Source organism: Triticum aestivum, chromosome 5A (genome assembly GCF_018294505.1).
Source record: "Triticum aestivum cultivar Chinese Spring chromosome 5A, IWGSC CS RefSeq v2.1, whole genome shotgun sequence".
Lineage (NCBI taxonomy): Eukaryota > Viridiplantae > Streptophyta > Magnoliopsida > Poales > Poaceae > Triticum > Triticum aestivum.
Genome location: NC_057806.1, coordinates 642,948,565 through 642,970,021, shown reverse-complemented (window position 1 = coordinate 642,970,021; position 21,457 = coordinate 642,948,565). Strand labels below are relative to the sequence as shown.

The 21,457-nt window shown below is 41.4% G+C and overlaps 1 protein-coding gene across 3 annotated transcripts; it reads left to right on the top strand.

Annotated features, from left to right (window-relative positions):
• The first annotated feature begins 1,307 nt into the window (after positions 1–1,307).
• LOC123105563 (FT-interacting protein 7) lies at positions 1,308–10,681 on the top strand. Of its 3 annotated transcripts, none has more exons than XM_044527647.1 (9): positions 1,309–1,566; positions 1,669–1,811; positions 1,948–2,131; positions 2,225–2,477; positions 2,674–2,890; positions 2,986–3,109; positions 4,030–4,200; positions 8,665–9,976; positions 10,295–10,681. In XM_044527647.1, the coding sequence occupies exons 3-8, from the start codon at positions 1,970–1,972 to the stop codon at positions 9,973–9,975; spliced, it is 2,238 nt and encodes a 745-aa protein (XP_044383582.1). In that variant the 5' UTR covers positions 1,309–1,566; positions 1,669–1,811; positions 1,948–1,969; the 3' UTR covers position 9,976; positions 10,295–10,681. The 3 variants fall into 3 exon arrangements, with proteins under 3 accessions (XP_044383583.1, XP_044383582.1, XP_044383584.1); XM_044527649.1 differs by having other exon boundaries at positions 1,309–1,569; XM_044527648.1 differs by lacking the exon at positions 10,295–10,681 and having other exon boundaries at positions 1,308–1,566; positions 8,665–10,128.
• The last annotated feature ends 10,776 nt before the right edge of the window (positions 10,682–21,457 follow it).

The window sequence follows — 21,457 nt, the reverse complement described above, 5'->3', positions numbered from 1 at the left end:
TGACTTTGGAGTGACTCTTTGTTGCATGTTGAGGGATAGTTATATGATCCAATTACGTTATTATTGTTGAGAGAACTTGCACTAGTGAAAGTATGAACCCTAGGCCTTGTTTCCTAGCATTGCAATACCGTTTACGCTCACTTTTACCACTTGCTACCTTGCTGTTTTTTTATTTTCAGATTACAAAAACCTATATCTATCATCCGTATTGCACTTGTATCACCATCTCTTCGCCGAACTAGTGCACCTATAAAATTTACCATTGTATTGGATGTGTTGGGGACACAAAAGACTATTTGTTATTTGGTTGCAGGGCTGCTTGAGAGAGACCATCTTCATCCTACGCCTCACATGGATTGATAAATCTTAGCTCATCCACTTGAGGGAAATTTGCTATTATCCTACAAACCTCTGCACTTGGAGGCCCAACAACGTCTACAAGAAGGTTGTGTAGTAGACATCAGCGGTGTGGTTGGGGGTCATGACGGTGACAGCGAAGTTGTAGTTCAGATCAAACTCAACGGTCTCGGGCTCCCTGGTGACAAGTGTGTGGTCAGAAAGACGCACTAGAGCACAATGAACACATTGGACATGACAGCAAAGGTCAAACGCTTGCTCACCTTGTGGGAACCGAGGTTGCGACATTGACGTTCGGTACTCGTTGAGATTGCGCTACAGGATGCTCTGGTCATGCGATTGGTGTCAAAACGATGCACTAGTGTGCGAGGGTGAGGTAGGGTAGGCGAGCAAGGCTTGGGGTGGTCCAATTCGCCGAAGGGTTACTGACGAGCTAGCCAGCTAGCCTAACGACGGGGCGTAAGGGGGTTTATAGGACATGGCGACGTGTGCATGTCCTAAAGGGTTTACAGGGGCGTCAAATAGCCTTCTTAACTTCTTGTCCACATTTGTTTTTTGTGCCAAGTGTGCAACGGGATCTAGTGACTAGAACCCGGCGAAAAATCCATTGACCTATCGGTACTATTTACCCCTTAGAATGAGTTATTCAAGAGGTATCATCCTGCAGTTGAATAATGAAAACCATACTTCCTGGTGGTGACACATGGATAATTTTTTTGTTAGTTCCATGTATAAATCTCCATGGAAGCTCGCGGTGTCATTATTGGCTCGCTCCATATACAATTCATATTCTGACCGATATTCTCTGCATTGGCACTATTGTTTGTTTGTTTCTTTCTTTCTTTCTTTTGTCAGAACTCTGCATCGGTACTCAACATCCGTGTTTGATTTTGTTTAAAAGAAATACTGTTTAGGATATAGAATCCGCAACGTCCGTGCGCATTTGCTTTGAATTCGTCCATGCGTGTTCCAGTGTGAATCCTCGCGGCACTCTCGCCAGCGCAGCCGCGTCCACAGTATTATCTATCATATGGGGGGTTGGGATGCTGCTGGCACCACACACAGAGACACATTCATCCAGATGCAGCTCAAGCGTGTTCTCAAGGTGCCGTTGACTTGATAGGCCGATACCAAATCCCCATCCCCTTCACTGGACAGCTAAATCTGAAGCTCAATCGCCTTCACGAGGCAGCAGCACGGCCTGTCCAGGTGGTAATTCTCAGTTTCTTTTCACTGAATGGGTCCCAAATTGCAGATCGTGTTCTCGCTAGCTTCAATCTGAGAAGCTGCTGCTGCTGCTGGCGTCTGCAGATTATCACTAATTGGTCGCAGCTCTCTTGCAACTAGACTGCGCTGTCAAGCGGCACGGCTCGGAGAGAGTTTGAGTCGCAGCAGTAAACGCAACAAGGGGAGCCAAAGTCAACATTACTGCTTTGTATTTGCATAATATACAGGTGAGTGATCTTAATTTGTTCGGTACTGTATAGCATATCGATATCACTATTAATTAGCTACCCGAGTAATTGGGGATCTTGGTCTGGCAGGCTCATACTACATACAGTATATAATCAGTTTGCTCTAACTTTTCAGGTTAATTGCTTACTGACTGCAAATGGAACGCAAAGCTAGCACTGCACGAAGTGACCTAGAGCAGATGTTAGCCGATGAAACCGCAGAGCCCAAGGCCCTGCCATTATCACTTTTACAGGACATTACAGGTGATTTCTCTGATGACCAACAGATTGGAAGCGGTGGATTTGCAGTCGTTTATAAGGTATGTATACATTGCAATCCTCATCATGCTTGATTTGGTAACTCGGAATCAAACCGATGATATACTAACAGGGCCTGCATGCTCCGAAAGCAGGGAATAATTGGCAATAGGGCGGTCGCCGTGAAGAGGCTGTCCAACGCTTTAATGGATGAAACGGAATTTCATCGAGAGGTTCAATGTCTCATGCGGGTCAAGCACAAAAATGTAGTAAGATTTTTAGGATATTGCGCCGACAGGCAAGGAAGTATGGAAAAATTTGACAAGAAACTTGTCATGGCAGATGTTCATGAAAGATTGCTTTGCTTCGAATATATACCTAAAGGCAGTCTTGATAAGTATATCATGGGTAAGAGTACGACCATGTGGCCTCTAACTTTTCTCTTTATTTATTCTCATTTACTACAATGTGTCATATAACATCTACTTCCTTTGTCCCACAATATAAGATGGTTTTGCAAACTATATATTGTGGGACAGAGGGAGTGGTTTTCAAAAGTCAAGACATCAAATCGTAAACCCGATTTCTCCTCTCCCCTTTATAGATGCAAGTCGTGAGTGGAGAACGTGCTATAAAATAATTAAAGGGATTTGTGAGGGTCTACAGTACCTTCATGAGAACCATATTGTTCATTTGGATCTGAAACCAGCCAATATACTGCTTGATGATAGTATGACACCGAAATTAACTGATTTTGGTCTATCGAGATGCTTCGACGAAAATCAAAGCCAGGATATTACAAAAACTATTATAGGGACAATGTAAGCTAGATGACTTCTCTTTGAATTAAAGTCAGTGTTTCATGATATGTCATAATGTACTCTCTTCTTACATTAATTGGTCAAAACTTTTATAGGGGATATTTGGTGCCAGAACTTCGCGAAGGTGGTGTAATTGCACGCAGTGCTGACTTGTATAGTCTTGGTGTTATCATCATTGAAATACTGACTGGGCAGAAGGGGCATCAAGCTACCGATGATGTAAGAACAACATATGTCATTGTTAGGAAGATAAAAGCTCAATTTCCTTTTAGGCTAAGAAGGATTGACTTTTAAATAGTTTTCAAGGTCATACTTCGCATATTTTCATTACAATTTAGATTGAGATGTTGCATAATATCATTTATGGAAGCACACCTGCTAGTAGAAAGCACATTTTGCATGCCCCCCCCCCCAAACAGTCACACGCCACTAGAAAATCTGCGCAATATTAATGCAAGCGCAGGAAAACATGGGAACTAAAACAATGCGTAATATTCACATATCTTATCATTTGCAAGAAGAATTATACATTTTATTTCTACTTATTTTGATCAAACATGAAAGTGCAATTTGCATGGTGATAGATCTGACTTGAATCTATTGGGACATATTTTACAGAAATTCATTGGAGCTCGTTTATTTTTTGGAAAAAATCAAAACAATTATTTAAATGCTTCGAAAATTCTGAGACTAAATCCACAGTATGATATGGATATATACCGCATACTCGCAAATTCATGATGAAATACATTAACATGAGAGCTACACATAAGAAACACAAATTGCTGACATTGAAAACAGTGGACAGTGTGTGTATTGTTACTATATAAAACCAATAATTTTCACTTTTTGTGTAGCTCACGAATCAATGTATTTTCTCATGAAATTTTATACATATGTAGTATACATCCATATGTAAATGTGGAAACGAATTTTTTGAAACTTTAAAATGTTTTTTAATGTTTCAAAAAAGGGCTCCATGTAGCCCGAGCACCAAAACGCCGCACTCCATATTTTACTTTTATAGAAATTTGTTGTATTAGTTTGATGCTTAAATGTATGTGGTCGATAATTTTCCTGTATAGTAAGATGTTGCTGGTTCATTTCGTAGACCATAACACACCAATGCAATTTTTTAGGTAATTGAAAGTTGGAGTGAAAGGTTGGAGAGATCCCAACAAGATACACTATGCGAACAGATACGAGTATGCTACGAGACAGCTTTAGAGTGCAGAGACTTCGATCCAAAGAAAAGGCCAACTAGTGCACTAAATATAATTGATAGACTTCGTGAAATGGAAACAACCCAGGTATATCAAAATTTTGGGAATTTATGTATTGCTTTCTTTACTTCTGGATCGCTACAGATACCACTCGAATCCTTGCGTTGGAAACTTGGGACCATTTGAGCTTCTAAACTACGAGCTTTGGTGCTCGAGGAATAATGTCATGAGTCCGATAACGCTAATTGCTTTAGTCACACATCCCTCTTTCGACACTAGAACCTTCTTTTAACATGGATCATAATATTAGTTTTAGAAAGTCTTCAATCAAACATTTTTAAGTTTAATCATCAATATAGGAATATTAGCAACAAAGATAACATCAAGTTAATATAACGAAACCTATTATGATATATATTTTCAAACGATTTCAATTAATTTTATATGAAAGAAAAGATTTCCTTCATTCGAAAGTACATAAGGTTTTAGATTTTGTATAGTCTCCAATGTTTAAATTTGACCATCACTTTTCCTCTGCTATGAATATGCAAATGTAAAATTTATGAAAATGGTATATTATTAAATTATTTTCCATGAGAAATATAATGGTCAAAATCAGAAAAGTTTGGTGTCGGCCTTTCTAGCAAGTCATGTAGTGTTGAACAGTGGATGTAGTTCTAACGTAATTTGTTATATTTTGAATCAGTGGGCCATGCTTACTTTTAAATAAAAATAAAATAAATAAAGTGAAGCTAAGTTTTATTTGTAGGCTATATATGTACTCTGTATACATTCAACTTTGAAGAGATTCTCTTTGCCACAAGTACAAAATTATTGCGTTGTCGGGCTTAAAATTATTATATTATTATATTTTTATTTTTATTTTTATTCTGTACTTCTGTTTTCTTTGTTTCTTTTTTAGTTTTCATCGGTTTCTTTTGGTTTTTTCGACATATGTCTACATTTTCATACATACTGTACATTTTTCGTCTACATGAAAAACATTTTTATACGCATTTAACGATTTTGAATACATGATTGACATTTTTTATAAATACATCTTTTGATGTCTACTTTTTTCATACATACTGTACATTTTCGTATACAGAAACATTTTTTAAACATGTTTAGCATTTTAAAATACATGATTAACCTTTTGTTAGATATATGTTTTCATGTCTATTTTTTTTGTACTCATTGTTCGTTCTCCATATACATATGTCTAAATATATGTTTACTTATACGCGCTCAATTTTTTTATCCTATACATGATTTTTTTTCTTTGAGTTTGTCTCTTTTCCTTTTTCCTTTTTTCAACACATGTCTAGTTTTTTCAGTAAACGTTTTACATTTTTTGTATAAACGTAAATTTTTTTATATAGGGTGAAGATTTTAGATACGCAGATTTTCATTTTTTTTCAAATACATATATTGAGCATTTTTAATACATGTTTAAAAAAAATTCAAATACACATTGTTGGAAAACAAATTTATACAACTTTGATATTTTTTACATTGTATTTACATTTTTCTTTAAGTATCGCAAACATTTTCTTGTAGGGCACAATCTTTTCTTCAAATATCACGTACTTTTTTTGAATGGTACAATTTGTTTTATGCAAAAAGTAATACATTGCATCGAATTTAAAAAATGTACATTTGGTTTAGTGCTATCAATATTTTTTTAGTTGTCCCAAACATTTTTTTAATGCTATCAGCATTTTTAAAAGTTCTTCGAGCAGCTTTTTAAAAAAATATTGGAACCTGTTCTAAACTATTTTCAAATTCAAATATTTTTTATTATATTTTAGAAATATAATAAAATAAAATAGTAAAAGAGAATTGTTGCTACAGAGAGTCAGTGCTCCTCCTGCACGCTGGGCCGGCCCAATTAGGCCACCCTGCAGGCGACGCTGCGGTAGGTATCGCTATAAGAGATACATAGCCCGAAAAAGAATTGCAGAGGCCGGTCTGCAGGCAGCTCTAAATCCCACCCGCCGAACTAGCATGGGGATATGTGTTGCTAGACGTATTGCAATTACAGCCCCAACTTCAAGGCCGTATATCACCGTATTCTAGGATAGGCCCCATGCAAGAGGTACTTCCAATCTGGGCCGAAAGCAGGTGGCTGGCAGTAGGCACATGCTAGTACAGTGTCATCATGTCTTCTTTGCAGAACGACAGGTGTTTTGGTTTGTACTTAATCATCGGATACACTTAAGATGATGGATTAAGGAGAACTTTTAGAGAGGGAAAAACGCTGGATGGTGCTACTCTGAACGGCGGCACAACAGTTTTTTAGGAAAATTTTATGGTGGTCCAGATCATTATGGACTGTTAAATTTTAATGAATTAATGGTTGATACAACATGTAATAGGAGGTAATAGACCATTGATAATGGGATGGGGGTTAGACATTGTTGCGGTATAATTAAGGAAAAATTATTATAATTTATTCCCTTTCTTTAAAACCTTGCATACATAGAAAAAAATAACAGATATAAATAATGCCAGATTTTTTGCCAATCATTTGTTTAGCTGATTTTTCCCAACTATTTTCTTTTGCTGAACGTACCTTATCATTATGTCTATAACAAATGAAATAAGAAGTTTGTCAAGTTTTGTGATATATGTTTATGCATGTATTATTTTGTCGGCTGGGAGCTAAACAATAGAGAATGCATAGAAATTGTTTCTAGAAAACACCAAAAATGAATACTAGTTTTTTTTTCTTTTGCATGGTAAATGAATAATAGTTGACAAAATCATAGCAAAAAGCAGACAAAATACCATCAGTATTTTTCTTTAACAGAGCACCCATGTGTACCAATGTTCTTGCACATTTTATTTCCTTGAGAAGAGAATGTATAACGGACAAAGTTTAGTGTATTTCTCACACAATAAAAATTCAAACACGTTCCTAGCATGACATGTGTACATCTAATTTTTACTAACTCTCTCATAATAATGCGAGTACACATACTGTTAATTATGGTGATGATTATTAGGTTGTAATCTAGACAAATTATAATAATGCCATTTGTAGATTGTAGTGTATATACAAATATTTAGGATTCCATAGATATGTATCATATTCCACAACATTATAGTTATCCATCTTTTTTTAGGGGAATTATTTATCTTCATATGATAGATACAACATAGACGTACGAGGATTGAATGTGATTTTTTAGTAGATTAAAATAAAAAGATATGAGGCAAATATTTAAATATTTCCCTTTTGGTAATAAATTGCCATAATATTATGTGTGGTCAAATATACCTTGATGAATGGGCGGTTCTGACCAAATATTTCTCTTATCTCTTAGCGGTAAAAGAACCATCTTGAAAGAGCTTTGAAAAAAGCACAACTAATTACTACCTCCGTCCAGGTTTTTTAGTCCTCACTGTATTTTGGATCAAACTTTGATCACATGTTTGACTAATAAAATATTAATGCACCTCATAAAAATATGTATTTGAATTTAGTTTTTAATAATATGACTTTTGCTACATATGAGTTTCATTTTATTAGTTAAAGTTATTGTTAAAATATGACCTAAAATGTGAGGGGACTAGTAAACCCGGCCAAAGGTAGTAATTACTCTGTCCGTCTCAAAATATAAGATTTTTTTGACATCGTAAGTAGCAAGTTGTACACTACTTTGAGGATTAGTTTTATAAAAACAGACAAATGCGCGGCGGTACATTTACAGAAAATTGCCCAGAATGAGACATGGCTGCAGCATGCAATGATGAGGTGGCCGAATAGAGTAGAATATTGATACTTTTGTCCTCCGTGAAGGGTGAGCCTTAATTTCACCGTATTTGATTTCGAGCAGTCAAATCAGTCATCACATGTTTCAAACAGTGCTATCTCATTCATTGATATACGGTTGCACTATTTATCTAGATGTATATTGGCTCGTTTACTTTCAAAAGGTCTGATAGAAGTGAATCACGAGGCCCACACCCACGAAGGGGATAACGAGCTGTCTGGTGCCCGGCCTCTGCAACGCCGCTCTCATACATAGCCGCACCTATGTGAGCTGCACTCAGCACTCAGCATGAAGCATGTGATGGGTAGTCAGAATAGTAACTTAAGGAAGACAGTTTGGATAAATACAAAGTGCACATATATTATGGAGTTTAAAAAGGTGTTCATTTAGTTGTCAAAAATATTATATTACTTCTAAACAAAAACATAGAAAATAAAATGAAACAAAAACAGAAGAAATGAAAGGAAATGGGGGGTAAATAAAAATAGAAAATACCAAAAAATATAGAAACCCAAAAAAACGGAATAAGGGTTTTCTCTCGAACACAATTCAATCGCAGATACTCACATACACGCACATATACCCGTCTTTATGAACACACACACGCTGACTGCCCATGAGCACCTCCGAGATAATTAGCCGACACATATCAAGATTGATGAATTCGACCGGAACGTCTCTTATTTTATTATCAACCGCACATGTCTCTACATTTTATCATTTCCGTTTCTTTTATGTTATACCATACAACATAAAAACTTGAAATTTGCAGGTAAAAAACACATTCAAACTACGTGCTTTTTCGTCATCGGTGAAGAAGCTCCGCAAGGGCGCCATTGGCATCTTGGAGGTGGACATCCTTAGCGCACGAGGCCTGGTGAGCATGAAGGATAAAGAAGGGGGGCTCACCGACCCTTACTGCGTCGTCAAGTACGGCGAGAAGTGGGTGCGCACAGGCACGTTGTTCGCCACGGCGGTGCCGCAGTGGAACGAGCAGTACACCTGGAACGTGCTGGACCTCAACACCGTCGTCACCGTCGCAGTTTTCGACGACTGCCATCTATCCTCCTCGCAAGGGGGTGATGACCAGCAGATGGGCAAGGTGCGCATCCGCCTCGCCACCCTCGAGACCAACCGCATGTACAGCCAACACTACCCGCTCATGGTGCTCACCCCGACGGGGCTGAAGATGACCGGCGAACTCCAGCTCGCCGTCCGCTTCACCTGCAGGTCGTGGGCCAAAATGCTGGCCACGTACGGCAAACCGCTGCCTCCCACGATACGCATACACCACACCGACCCGATCACGATGCCGCAGGTGGACCCCCTCTGGTTGCAGGCGGAGGCGGTGCAGAGGGTGGTCACGCGGCTGGCCAGGGCAGAGCCGCCACTGCGGAGGGAGGTGGTGGAGTACATGCTCGACGTAGACCCACAAATGTTCAGCCTGCGTCGTAGCCAGTCCAACTTCCAACGCATCGCCTCCCTCTACTCCGGCGCCATCGCCGTCGCCAAACGGTTCGACGACATTTGCGAGTGGAAGAACCCACTGTCGACGATTCTGGTCCACGTGATGTTCCTGTACCTGGTGTGCTACCCGCAGCTGATCCTGCCGATGGTGCTCGTGCTCATGGTCATGATCGGGGTGTGGAACTACCCGCGGCGGCCGCAGAATCCGCCGCATATAGACACGGTGCTGTCGTACGCAGATCAGGCGCAGCCCGACGAGCTGGAAGAGGAGTTCGACACGTTCCCGACGTCCACGCCGGATGACATCGTGAAGCTGAGATACGACCGGCTGCGGAGCGTCGCCGGCACGTTGCAAAGGGAGCTCGGCGACCTGGCTATGCACGCGGAGCGCGCGCAGTCGCTGCTTAGCTGGAGAGACCACAGGGTAACGCCCATCTTCATCCTGCTCTCCCTGGTGGTCGCCGTCGTGCTGTACTGGACGCCGTTCAAGGTGGTGGTCGTGGTGATGGGGCTGTATTTCCTCCTGCCCTCGCGGTTCCGGTCCAGCAGGAGGAGGACCAGCATGGTCTTCAACTTGTACAGCCGTCTACCCTCCAAGGATGACTCGATGCTATAAGGTTGATGCATGTACTATTTGTTCCTTTTTCCTGTCTTTCTTTAACACTCCCTATGTCTCAAAACAAATGACTCAACTTTGTACTAAAGCAGTACAAAATTGAGTCACTTATTTTGAGACGGAGGGAGAATATATATAATATGATTTTTCCTATCTTCGCTTTGGTTGATTATTATGGAGTTTTTGTTGTGAGTTGGTTGATTATTATGTTATCTGCTTTATTTGTGTAGTATGACTTTCCTGAGATCCATCAAAACATTACACTCCATTTAGATTTCCAGGTCTTTTTTTGTTTTGACTATTTATTATCTCTATGCAGGACTTTGATTATGTTTTCACCAGGTGCTTTAGTGCTTATTTTGATGAAGAGCAATGCTACACGTACGAAAGCTAACGTGAGGATTTTACGAGGTAATTAATTGGATCGAGATTAACGGCTGGGCCCCACCCTGGTTAAAATCAGGGGGCAGAGGAGAGGATTTGGGGAAGGTTTAGTGTAGAATTATTGTTTGATGAAATAGGTTGGGGCGCTGCCAATTCATTAGAAGATGGTGAACTTGTCTTGATCTTGCATCTTTCATTCATTTCTGCGACAAGTAATTTCTGACGGAGGGAGCATGCTTGGTTCAATCAAGAGATCACACCTGCATGCAAGGGCATTCATACAAGAATAAATGCTCAATAAAAGCATGCTTATTTTGTGCTTTGATTCTTCTTTTAGTAATGATGCATCACTAACGACTTAACGAGTACATTCAGGTGCCAAATCACACCTGGAAAATATGTGGTATAAACAATACAAATAAATAACAATGCAATAGCTGAAGTTAAACTCACAATTGTCAAATGGCAGTGACAAATAGACTGCACACAGATCAGGGAAAATTACACCTTTTATTATACAGTTTTGCCTGCTAAGTCTCAGTCGACTGAGACTTGGCTATGTCTCGGTCGATGATATATCTGTATGATCTTGCGTGTAGATCCATGCAAAAAAAATGTTTTTTTTCTTTTTCTTCTTATATAATATGTCACTTGACTGAGACTTGGTTAAATCTCAAACGACCGAAACCTAGCCACACCCTTTATTATATCAACCTCTAGAAAGTGAAGGAAAATATACTTTTTGTCCAAGATTAATAAATATGACACCTGAACCAAGTTAAATTCTAGAAGTTGATGAAAAATGAGAAACAAAAAAGGATTACAAATTTGCAATAAAAAAATCAATATAAGCTAAATCAAGAGAATTCAATAAATTGATTGATAGGAAACAAAAAAGAACTGCAGAAGTTTGAACCTACCATTTTTTAACCCAGCATTTTATTTATTTATTTTCTTATTAGTTTTCCCTTTATTATGTTTTTTATGAACTTGAACCCCCCCCCCCCCCAAGGCAATTTTCCTAAGAGACGTAGCTCTCCCCCTATAACCATTAACCAGCCCCGCAGCCCGGTCGTTCAGTCAGGCATAACCCCCCCCCCCCCCCCCCCTATTCCCGTGACCCTACAACCCTATACCATGTACACACCATGTCCTATCCTATACCTATAGGTCTACCGCATTTTACAAGTCTCTATTCTCTACTACTCCCTCTGTAAAAAAATTATAAGAGTGATGATCTAAACACTCTTATACTCCTTTACAAAGGGAGTACTACTCTACTTGGTGGTAGCCTTGTGAAGGCGAGCATTTATAAATTCCTGCAATTGTTGCTAAACTAATGATGTGGGACTAAAAAAATAGGCATGTGCTGCGTTCGTTGGTTTTCCAAAGCCCTTCCTCATTGAGAATCTTATGTGGCGGAGCTAGCATTTGGCGATAGGGTGGTCCGTCCCAATTTTTTTAATACGAACATGACATGTGACGTTCTAACAAAGGACCAATATCACAAAGAAAAATATCAATATGGTCTTACAAATGCAAACACGCTAAAATTCTCAATTAAATCTTACTTTGCATAAAGAAGCCTAATTAGTAAATTCTGTAATAAAAATTACTTTTTATCAATAAAGCTAATTGAGGCATAAATATATGTTCATGTGCACAAAATTAGGGTAAAAAAGCAAAGCCTAAATAAGAAATTGGGGTATTTTAAAGTACGAAATCAGTTGCTACTGGTTGCCACGCTAACCGGAAGATGACTAACCGACAGAAGCCCGCCGGCTTTGCAGGAGGGCGGCCGGGCGGAGGCAGGGGCGCAGCTGACGCAACAGGACTTGCCCGCAGGGCAGGGGCCGGTTGTAACACCCCCAGTGTCATGCTACAGTAATCCCCTGTTGATGGTGCCATGTCATCACACTACTGTTGCTAATCCTCACTTGATCCAAATCATTGTTCATGTTCAAACTCAAATTCAAAGTCAAACATTCAAATTTGCCAAACATGAAAACTAAAATGTTCAAAGTGTGGCAAATAATCACTGAGTAATTGTCATGTTGGAACCAACCTCTTCTGAATTCCCAAAATGCCCATGGGGATTAATTCAGTACTCCAGCAGCATTTAAATTGGACTTTTCAAATTCTAAAATTAATTAGGCAACTCCTTTTGCCCCCAAACTTTTTGTTCCATCTCAAGGTATTGTTTTAGTTTTATATGCCAAGTTTTGTTCAAAACAAAACTCATTTGGTACTAAAAGAAAATGCAAAACAGAGCAAATAAAAGAAAACAAAAAGGGAAAGAAAAAGGAAAGAAGAAGGAGAGGGAGAGACCCTGCCCCACTTGGGCTTCGGCCCACCCGAGCCAGCTGGCCCAGCAGGCCGGCCCACTCCCCCTCCTGGGTCGCCTTCTCCTGCTCCTCGAGCCGTGTCGCTACAGGGGCTGGTTCCCGCCGAACCACCTCGCTGGTGACAACCCCCACCGCGAGAGGATAAGGTCACCGCCCCGGACGCCTTGAGCCCTCCCCCTCACCTACCGCCACATCCACTCCTCCTGGACGCCTCGCCATTCCCCCCTTCTCTCTTCCTCGCTCGCTCACTCCCCTCTCTCCGAACCGAGCGCGCCCGCTGCCATCCTCCATCATCACCACGGCCACCGGAGCCGTCTCGCCCTCCTGACCTGTCCAGCAGCTCTGCCATCGTCGGCTACCTCGTCCCCGTCCATGAGCGGAAGCCAGGGAGCACCGCAGGCCGCGTATCGAGCCGCCCCCTTCCGCCTCGGTCGCCGGCGATCTCCCTCCTCTCCGACGTTTCTGCAGCTCCTAAACCACCACGGGCCATCGTGTGAGCCACTTGGTGAGCCTCTCTTCCTCCCTCATCTCTCTGGCCGTCCTCGCACGCGCGCTAGCTACTTTCCCCATGTGCACCCGAACGCAGCACCGCGGAGCTCGTCGCCGGCGAGTCTCCGGTGACCAAATGGTCACGGGCGTATGCCCGTTAGCGTCTCCGCGTCACGCAGCACGCGCCTAGCCCTTTCGCCTGAGCTATAGCGCGTCGTAGCTCCGTTTCTGCCGTTGACTGTAGCCGCTCCACCGCGGACCTCGTCGCTGGCGATGTTTTCGGCCAGGTCCGGCGATACCACCACCATCACTTGACGCGTGGCCGAGTGGTCGTTCGAACACGCCTTGCCGCGCCCCTCCCCGTGCCCCGTAGCGTGTTCCCGACGAGGTCCCGAACCCCACCGCCGCCTCCACTCGTTGCCGGTGCAGTTCCAGCCAGCCGCGAGCCCAGCTGACCTCACCACGCGACGCGGCGGGCTCTCGCCGTTCGAACGCGCCTGCTCGCGCCCGTGTTGGCCCCCTGTGGGCAAATCCCGGCCGTCTCCGGCGTTCGGCCGCCGCGGATGGCCTCACCGGCGTTGCTCCGACGCGGGTGCTGACCTGGCACCGGCAGGGCCCGCCTCTGGGTCACTGCCCGTGGGCCCCCTAGCTCCAGTTGACCAGTTGACCTGGTCAACTGTGCTGACTGGGCAGGCCCCAGCCACTGACACGCGGGCCCTATCGCTTATTCCACTAACTAAAATGTTTTAATAATTAAAACTAATTAGTTTAGTTAATTAGTCTATGACAGGTGGGGTCCAGTAGCTAATTAACCTAGATTAGTTAGTTTAATATACTGTTAGACTAACAGAGGCTGACATGTGGATCCCACTGGACCCACAGGTCAGATTTGACCTGGTCAATGAGTCTGTTGACTGCTGATGTCATCAACACGTCATGCCGACGTCATATTTTATTTTCTGTTATTTTAAATAATTCCAGAATATGTTTAAAACTTTGAAAAATCAATATAAAATAAACCGTAGCTCGGATGGAAAAACTTTGTACATGAAAGTTGCTCAGAACGACGAGACAAACCCGGATACGCAACCCGTTCGTCCGCCACACGTCCCTAGCATAGCAAACCTGCAACTGTCCCCCTCCGTTTCATCTGTCCGAAAATGCCTAACTCCGGGAAAACTCTCCCGGATGTTTTCCCCCTTCGCCAGTATCGCCTAGTACTGCGTTAGGTCACCCCTGGCACCGTGTTTTGCCTTGTTATATTTTGTGATGCTTGTTTGCCCCGTATTTACTGTTTCTCCCCCCTCTTCTTCTCCGGTAGACCCCGAGACCGACGTTGATGCGACTGAGTACGACTACATCCCTGATGACCCCTCCTTGCCAGAGCAACCAGGCAAGAAACCCCCCCCCCCTTGAGCATTCCGATATCGCCCATTTCTTTCCCTCTCATGCTTGCATTAGAACTGCTACTGCTTTCTGTATGATCCTACTCTGATGCATAGCCTGTTGTTGTTACCTGCTTATCCTAAACTGCTTAGTATAGGTTGGTTAGTGATCCATCAGTGACCCCACCTTGTCCTTGTTGCCCCTGCTTCATCATCGAAGACCCGATCAATAGGATCGATGCCCAGGCCCCGACACTGCACATCACCCCCCTAGTTGTACGACTCTGCAGAGTTACCATCGAGTGCCGAGGGTGGAACCTCTTACATCACTCCTGATGAGATCTCTGTAGTGTAGCTATACGATCGAGGTCATTGAGGGTGATTTCCTCCTTAACCACTTCGGTTACAGCTCTGTCGTGGTACCCATCAAATGTGAACCTCGAGGGTGGATCCTCTTACGTTCACCTTGATGATAATATCGAGCGGGATTCACCGGGGGTGATTCCTCGGGTTTTCCCCTTGGTGTTAGACACACAGTTACTATGGTTACTATGATTTTGCACTGAGCCATGTTACTAAAGACGGGTCGGCCCTGAGGGGTACCCGCGCGAGCATAATAGCGAGTGATGTGGAGTCGGGTTGACCTGGAAGGTGCCCGCGAGATACTTACGAGGCGTGGCCGGGCATTCTTAGCCCTTGCCGCAAGTACTCGAGACGGGGCGACGGGGTCACATCGATCGTGAGTCTCTTATCGTTACCGTGTGCTCCTAATCCACTATGGTTTGGATATTTGATCCGAGGGGCCTCTGGCCTGATAGCACTAACCATCACGTGGGCATAGTATGGACGTTCTGCGTCGTATACATCAGCCGAAGCTTAATAGACGTCAGCGACTGAGCGGCGCGCGCCGGGTTGGACTGCGTAAGCTCCTGCCTTGTTGAAGGAGGTAGCTAGGTCTGCTCACCGGCCGCCCACGCAACGTGCAGGAGTTCCCGGGGCGATGGCCCATGACCCCTGGGGGCATAGGTTTAGTCCGGCGTGCTGGCTGATACGTCCATTTTGCATCATGCCTTTATATCAATATTTATTGCATTATGGGCTATTATTACACATTATGTCACAATACTTATGCCTATTCTCTCTTATTTTACAAGGTTTACATAAAGAGGGAGAATGCCGGCAGCTGGGATTCTAGCTGGAAAAGGAGCAAATATTAGAGACCTATTCTGCACAGCTCCAAAAGTCTTGAAACTTCACGGATGATGTTTTCCAAATATATAAAAAACATTGAGCGCAAGAAATTCACCAGGGGGGCACACCCTGCCCACGAGGGTGGGGGTGCGCCCTACCCCCCTGGGCGCGCCCCCCTACCTCGTGGGCCCCCTGGTGGCCCTCCGGTGACCATCTTCTGCTATATGGACTCTTTCGATGGGAAAAAATCATAAGCCATCTTCTCGGACGAAACTCCGCCGCCACGAGGTGGAACCTTGGCGGAGCCAATCTAGGATTCTGGCGGGGCTGTTCTGCCGGGGAAACTTCCATCCCGGAGAGGGAAATCATCGCCATCGTCATCACCAACGCTCCTCTCATCGGGAGAGGGCAATCTCCATCAACATCTTCATCAGCACCATCTCATATCAAAACCCTAGTTCATCTCTTGTATCCAATTCTTGTCTCCAAGTCCGGGATTGGTGCTAGTAAGTTGCTAGTAGTGTTAATTACTCCTTGTAGTTGATGCTAGTTGGTTTAATTGGTGGAAGATCATATGTTCAGATCCTATATGCACATTAATACCCCTCTGATTATGAACATGTTTATGCTTTGTGAGTAGTTACTTTTGTTCCTGAGGACATGGGAGAAGTCTTGCTATTAGTAGTCATGTGAATTTGGTATTCGTTCGATATTTTGATGAGATGTATGTTGTCTCTCCTCTAGTGGTGTTATGTGAATGTCGACTACATGACACTTCACCATTGTTTGGGCCTAGAGGAAGGCATTGGGAAGTAATAAGTAGATGATGGGTTGCTAGAGTGACAGAAGCTTAAACCCTAGTTTATGTGTTGCTTCATAAGGGGCTGATTTGGATCCATATGTTTCATGCTATGGTTAGGTTTACCTTAATACTTTTGTTGTATTTGCGGATGCTTGCAATAGAGGTTAATCATAAGTGGGATGCTTGTCCAAATAAGGGCAGCACCCAAGCACCGGTCCACCCACATACCAAATTATCAAAGTACCGAACGTGAATCATATGAGCGTGATGAAAACTAGCTTGACGATATTCCCATGTGTCCTCGGGAGCGCTTTACATCATATAACAGTTTTTCCAGGCTTGTCCTTTGCTACAAAAAGGATTGGGCCACCTTGTTGCACCTTATTTACTTTTGTTACTTGTTGCTCGTTACAAATTATCCTATCACAAAACTATCTGTTACCACTTATTTTAGTACTTGCAGAGAATACCTTGCTGGAAACCGCTTATCATTTCCTTATGCTCCTCGTTGGGTTTGACACTCTTACTTATCGAAAGGACTACGATAGATCCCCTATACTTGTGGGTCATTAAGACTCTTTTCTGACGCCGTTGCCGGGGAGTGAAGCGCCTTTGGTAGGTGGAATTTGGTAAGGAAAAATTTATATAGTGTGCTGAAATTTAATGTCACTTGTTACTATGGAAAGTAATCCTCTGGGGGGCTTGTTTGGGGTATCTTCACCCCGACCAGTAGAGCAAAGAGTTGCTCCTCAACCTACTGAACCTACTGAAAATGAAAATGCTTGCTTTGAAGTTCCTTTGGGTATGGTAGAAAAACTGCTAGCTAATCCTTTTTTGGGAGATGGAACAAAACATCCTGATGAGCATCTAATATATGTGGATGAAGTTTGTGGATTATTTAAGCTTGCAGGTGTACCCGGAGATGTTGTTAAGAAGAAGGTCTTTCCCTTATCTTTGAGGGGAGATGCATCGACATGGTATAGGCTATGTGATGATATGGAGTCTTGGAATTACAAACGATTGAAATTGGAATTTCATCAAAAGTTTTATCCTATGCATCTTGTTCATCGTGATCACAATTATATATATAATTTTTGGCCTCGCGAAGGAGAAAGCATCGCTCATGCTTGGGGGAGGCTTAAATCAATGTTATATTCATGCCCCAATCATGAGCTCTCAAGAGAAATGATTATTCAAAAAAATTATGCTTGGCTTTCTGATAACAATCGCACCATGCTTGATACTTCTTGTGCTGGCTCTTTTATGATGAAGACTATTGAATTCAAATGGGATTTATTGGAAAGAATTAAACGCAACTCCGAAGATTGGGACCTCGACAATGGTAAGGAGTCAGGTATGACACCTAGTTTTGATTGTGTTAAAACTTTTATGGATACCGATATTTTTCATAAATTTAGCACTAAATATGGACTTGACTCTGAGATAGTAGCTTCTTTCTGTGAATCTTTTGCTGCTTATGTTGATCTCCCCAAGGAGAAGTGGTTTAAATATCATCCTCCCATAGAAGTAAAAGTAGCTGCACCTATTAAAGTTGAATAAAAGACTATTACTTATAATGATCCTATTGTTCCTACTTCTTATGTTGAGAACCCACCTTTCCCTGTTAGGATAAAGGATCATGCTAAAGCTTCAACTGTGGTTCGTAAAAGCAATATTAAAACATATACACCTCCTAAGCAAGTTAAAGTTGAACCTAATATTGCTATTGTTAAAGATCTCCTGTCTGATAATATAGATGGGCATGTTATTTATTTCTGTAATTAAACTGCTAGAATTGCTAAACCCTGTGATACAGATAAACCTAGACCTGTGGTAGGCATGCATGTTCTTTCTATTAAAATAGGAGATCGTTGTTATCATGGCTTATGTCATATGGGTGCTAGTGCTAGTGCAATACCTATTGACTTATACAACGAAATTATGCATGACATTGCACCTCTTGAGTTAGAAGATATTGATGTCACAATTAAACTTGCTAATAGAGATACTATTTCACCAATGGGAATTGTTAGAGATGTTGAAGTCTTCCATGGGAAAACTAAATATCCTGCTGATTTTCTTGTTCTTGGTTCCCCACAAGATAGCTTCTGTCCCATTATATTTGGTAGACCCTTCTTAAATACTGTTAATGCTACCATAAATTGCAAAAGAGATGTTGTTACTGTCGGTTTAGATGATATGACTCATGAATTTAATTTTTCTAAATTTAGTAGATAACATCATGAAGAAGAATTACCTAGTAAAGATGAAATTATTGGTCTTGCCTCTATTGCCGTACCTCCTAGTGATCCTTTAGAACAATATTTACTAGACCATGAAAATGATATGTTTATGAATGAAAGAAGGGAATTAGATGAAGTATTCTTTAAACAGGAACCTATTCTGAAACATAATTTACCTATTGAAATTCTAGGAGATCCTCCTCCACCCAAGGGTGATCCCGTGTTTGAGCTTAAACCTTTACCGGATACTCTTAAATATGCTTATCTTGATGAGAAAAAGATATATCCTCTTATTATTAGTGCTAACCTTTCAAAACATGAAGAAGAGAGATTATTGAAAATTCTGAAGAAGCACCGTGCTGCTATTGGGTATACTCTTGATGATCTTAAGGGCATTAGTCCCACTCTATGTCAACATAAAATTAATTTGGAAGAAGATGCTAAACCAGTTCGTGATCATCAACGTCGGCTGAATACTAAAATGAAAGAAGTGGTAAGAAAGGAGATAGTAAAGCTCCTTGAGGGAGGTATAGTTTACCCCCTTGCTGATAGTCAGTGGGTAAGCCCTGTCCATTGTGTCCCTAAGAAGGGAGGTATTATTGTTGTTCCTAATGATAAAGATGCATTGATTCCTCAAAGAATTATTACTGATTATAGGATGGTAATTGATTTCCATGAATTAAATAAGGCTACTAAAAAAGATCATTACCCCTTACCTTTTATCGATCAAATGCTAGAAAGATTATCCAAATATACACATTTTTGCTTTCTAGATGGTTATTTTGGTTTCTCTCAAATACCTGTGTCAGCCAAAGATCAATCAAAGACTACTTTTACATGCCCTTTTGGTACTTTTGCTTATAGACGTATGCCTTTTGGTTTATGTAATGCACCTGCTACCTTTCAAAGATGCATGATGGCTATATTCTCTGACTTTTGTGAAAAGATTTGTGAGGTTTTCATGGACGACTTTTCCGTCTATGGATCTTCTTTTGATGATTGCTTGAGCAACCTTGATCGAGTTTTGCAGAGATGTGAAGAAACTAATCTTGTCTTGAATTGGGAAAAGTGCCACTTTATGGTTAATGAAGGTATTGTCTTGGGGCATAAAGTTTCTGAAAGAGGTATTGAAGTTTATAAAGCCAAGGTTGATGCTATTGAAAAGATGTCATGTCCCAAGGACATCAAAGGTATAAGAAGTTTCCTTGGTCATGCCGGTTTTTATAGGAGGTTCATTAAGGACTTCTCAAAAGTTTCTCGGCCTGTGACTAATTTATTACAAAAAGATATACCATTTGTCTTTGATGATGATTGTGTAGAAGCATTTGAAATACTTAAGAAAGCATTGATCTCTGCACCTATTGTTCAGCCACCTGATTGGAATTTACCCTTTGAAATTATGTGCGGTGCTAGTGATTATGCTGTAGGTGCTGTTCTAGGACAAAGAGTTGATAAGAAACTAAATGTTATTCAATATGCTAGTAAAACTCTAGACAATGGTCAAAGAAATTATGCTACTACTGAAAAAGAATTCTTAGCAGTTGTATTTGCATGTGATAAGTTTAGACCTTATATTGTTGATTCTAAAGTAACTATTCACACTGATCATGCTGCTATTAAATATCGTATGGAAAAGAAAGATGCTAAACCTAGACTTATTAGATGGGTTCTCTCTTGCTACAAGAATTTGATTTACATGTTGTTGATAGAAAAGGAGCTGAGAACCCCGTTGGAGACAACTTGTCTAGGTTAGAAAATGTGCTTGATGACCCACTACCTATTGATGATAGCTTTCCTGATGAGCAATTAAATGTCATAAATTCTTCTCATACTGCTCCATGGTATGCTGATTATGCTAATTACATTGTTGCTAAGTTTATAGCACCTAGTTTCACATACCAGCAAAAGAAAAAGTTCTTCTATGATTTCAGGCATTACTTTTGGGATGACCCACATCTTTATAAAGAAGGAGTAGATGGTATTATTAGACGTTGTGTACCTGAGCATGAACAGGAACAGATCCTACGCAAGTGTCACTCCGAAGCTTATGGAGGGCACCATGTTGGAGACAGAACCGCACATAAGGTACTACAATCTGGTTTTTATTGGCCTACTCTCTTCAAGGATGCCTGTAAGTTTGTCTTATCTTGTGATGAATGTCAAAGAATTGGTAATATTAGTAGACATCAAGAAATGCCTATGAATTATTCACTTGTTATTGAACCATTTGATGTTTGGGGCTTTGACTATATGGGACCTTTTCCTTCCTCTAATGGTTATACACATATTTTAGTTGCTGTTGATTACGTTACTAAGTGGGTAGAAGCTATTCCAACTAGTAGTGCTGATCATAACACTTCTATTAAAATGCTTAAAGAAGTTATCTTTCCAAGGTTTGGAGTCCCTAGATATTTAATGACTGATGGTGGTTCACATTTTATTCATGGTGCTTTCCGTAAAATGCTTGCTAACTATGATGTTAACCATAGAATTGCATCCCCTTATCACCCTTAGTCTAGTGGTCAAGTAGACTTGAGTAATAGAGAACTCAAATTAATTTTGCAAAAGACTGTTAATAGGTCTAGAAAGAATTGGTCCAAGAAACTTGATGATGCATTATGGGCCTACAGTACTGCATATAAA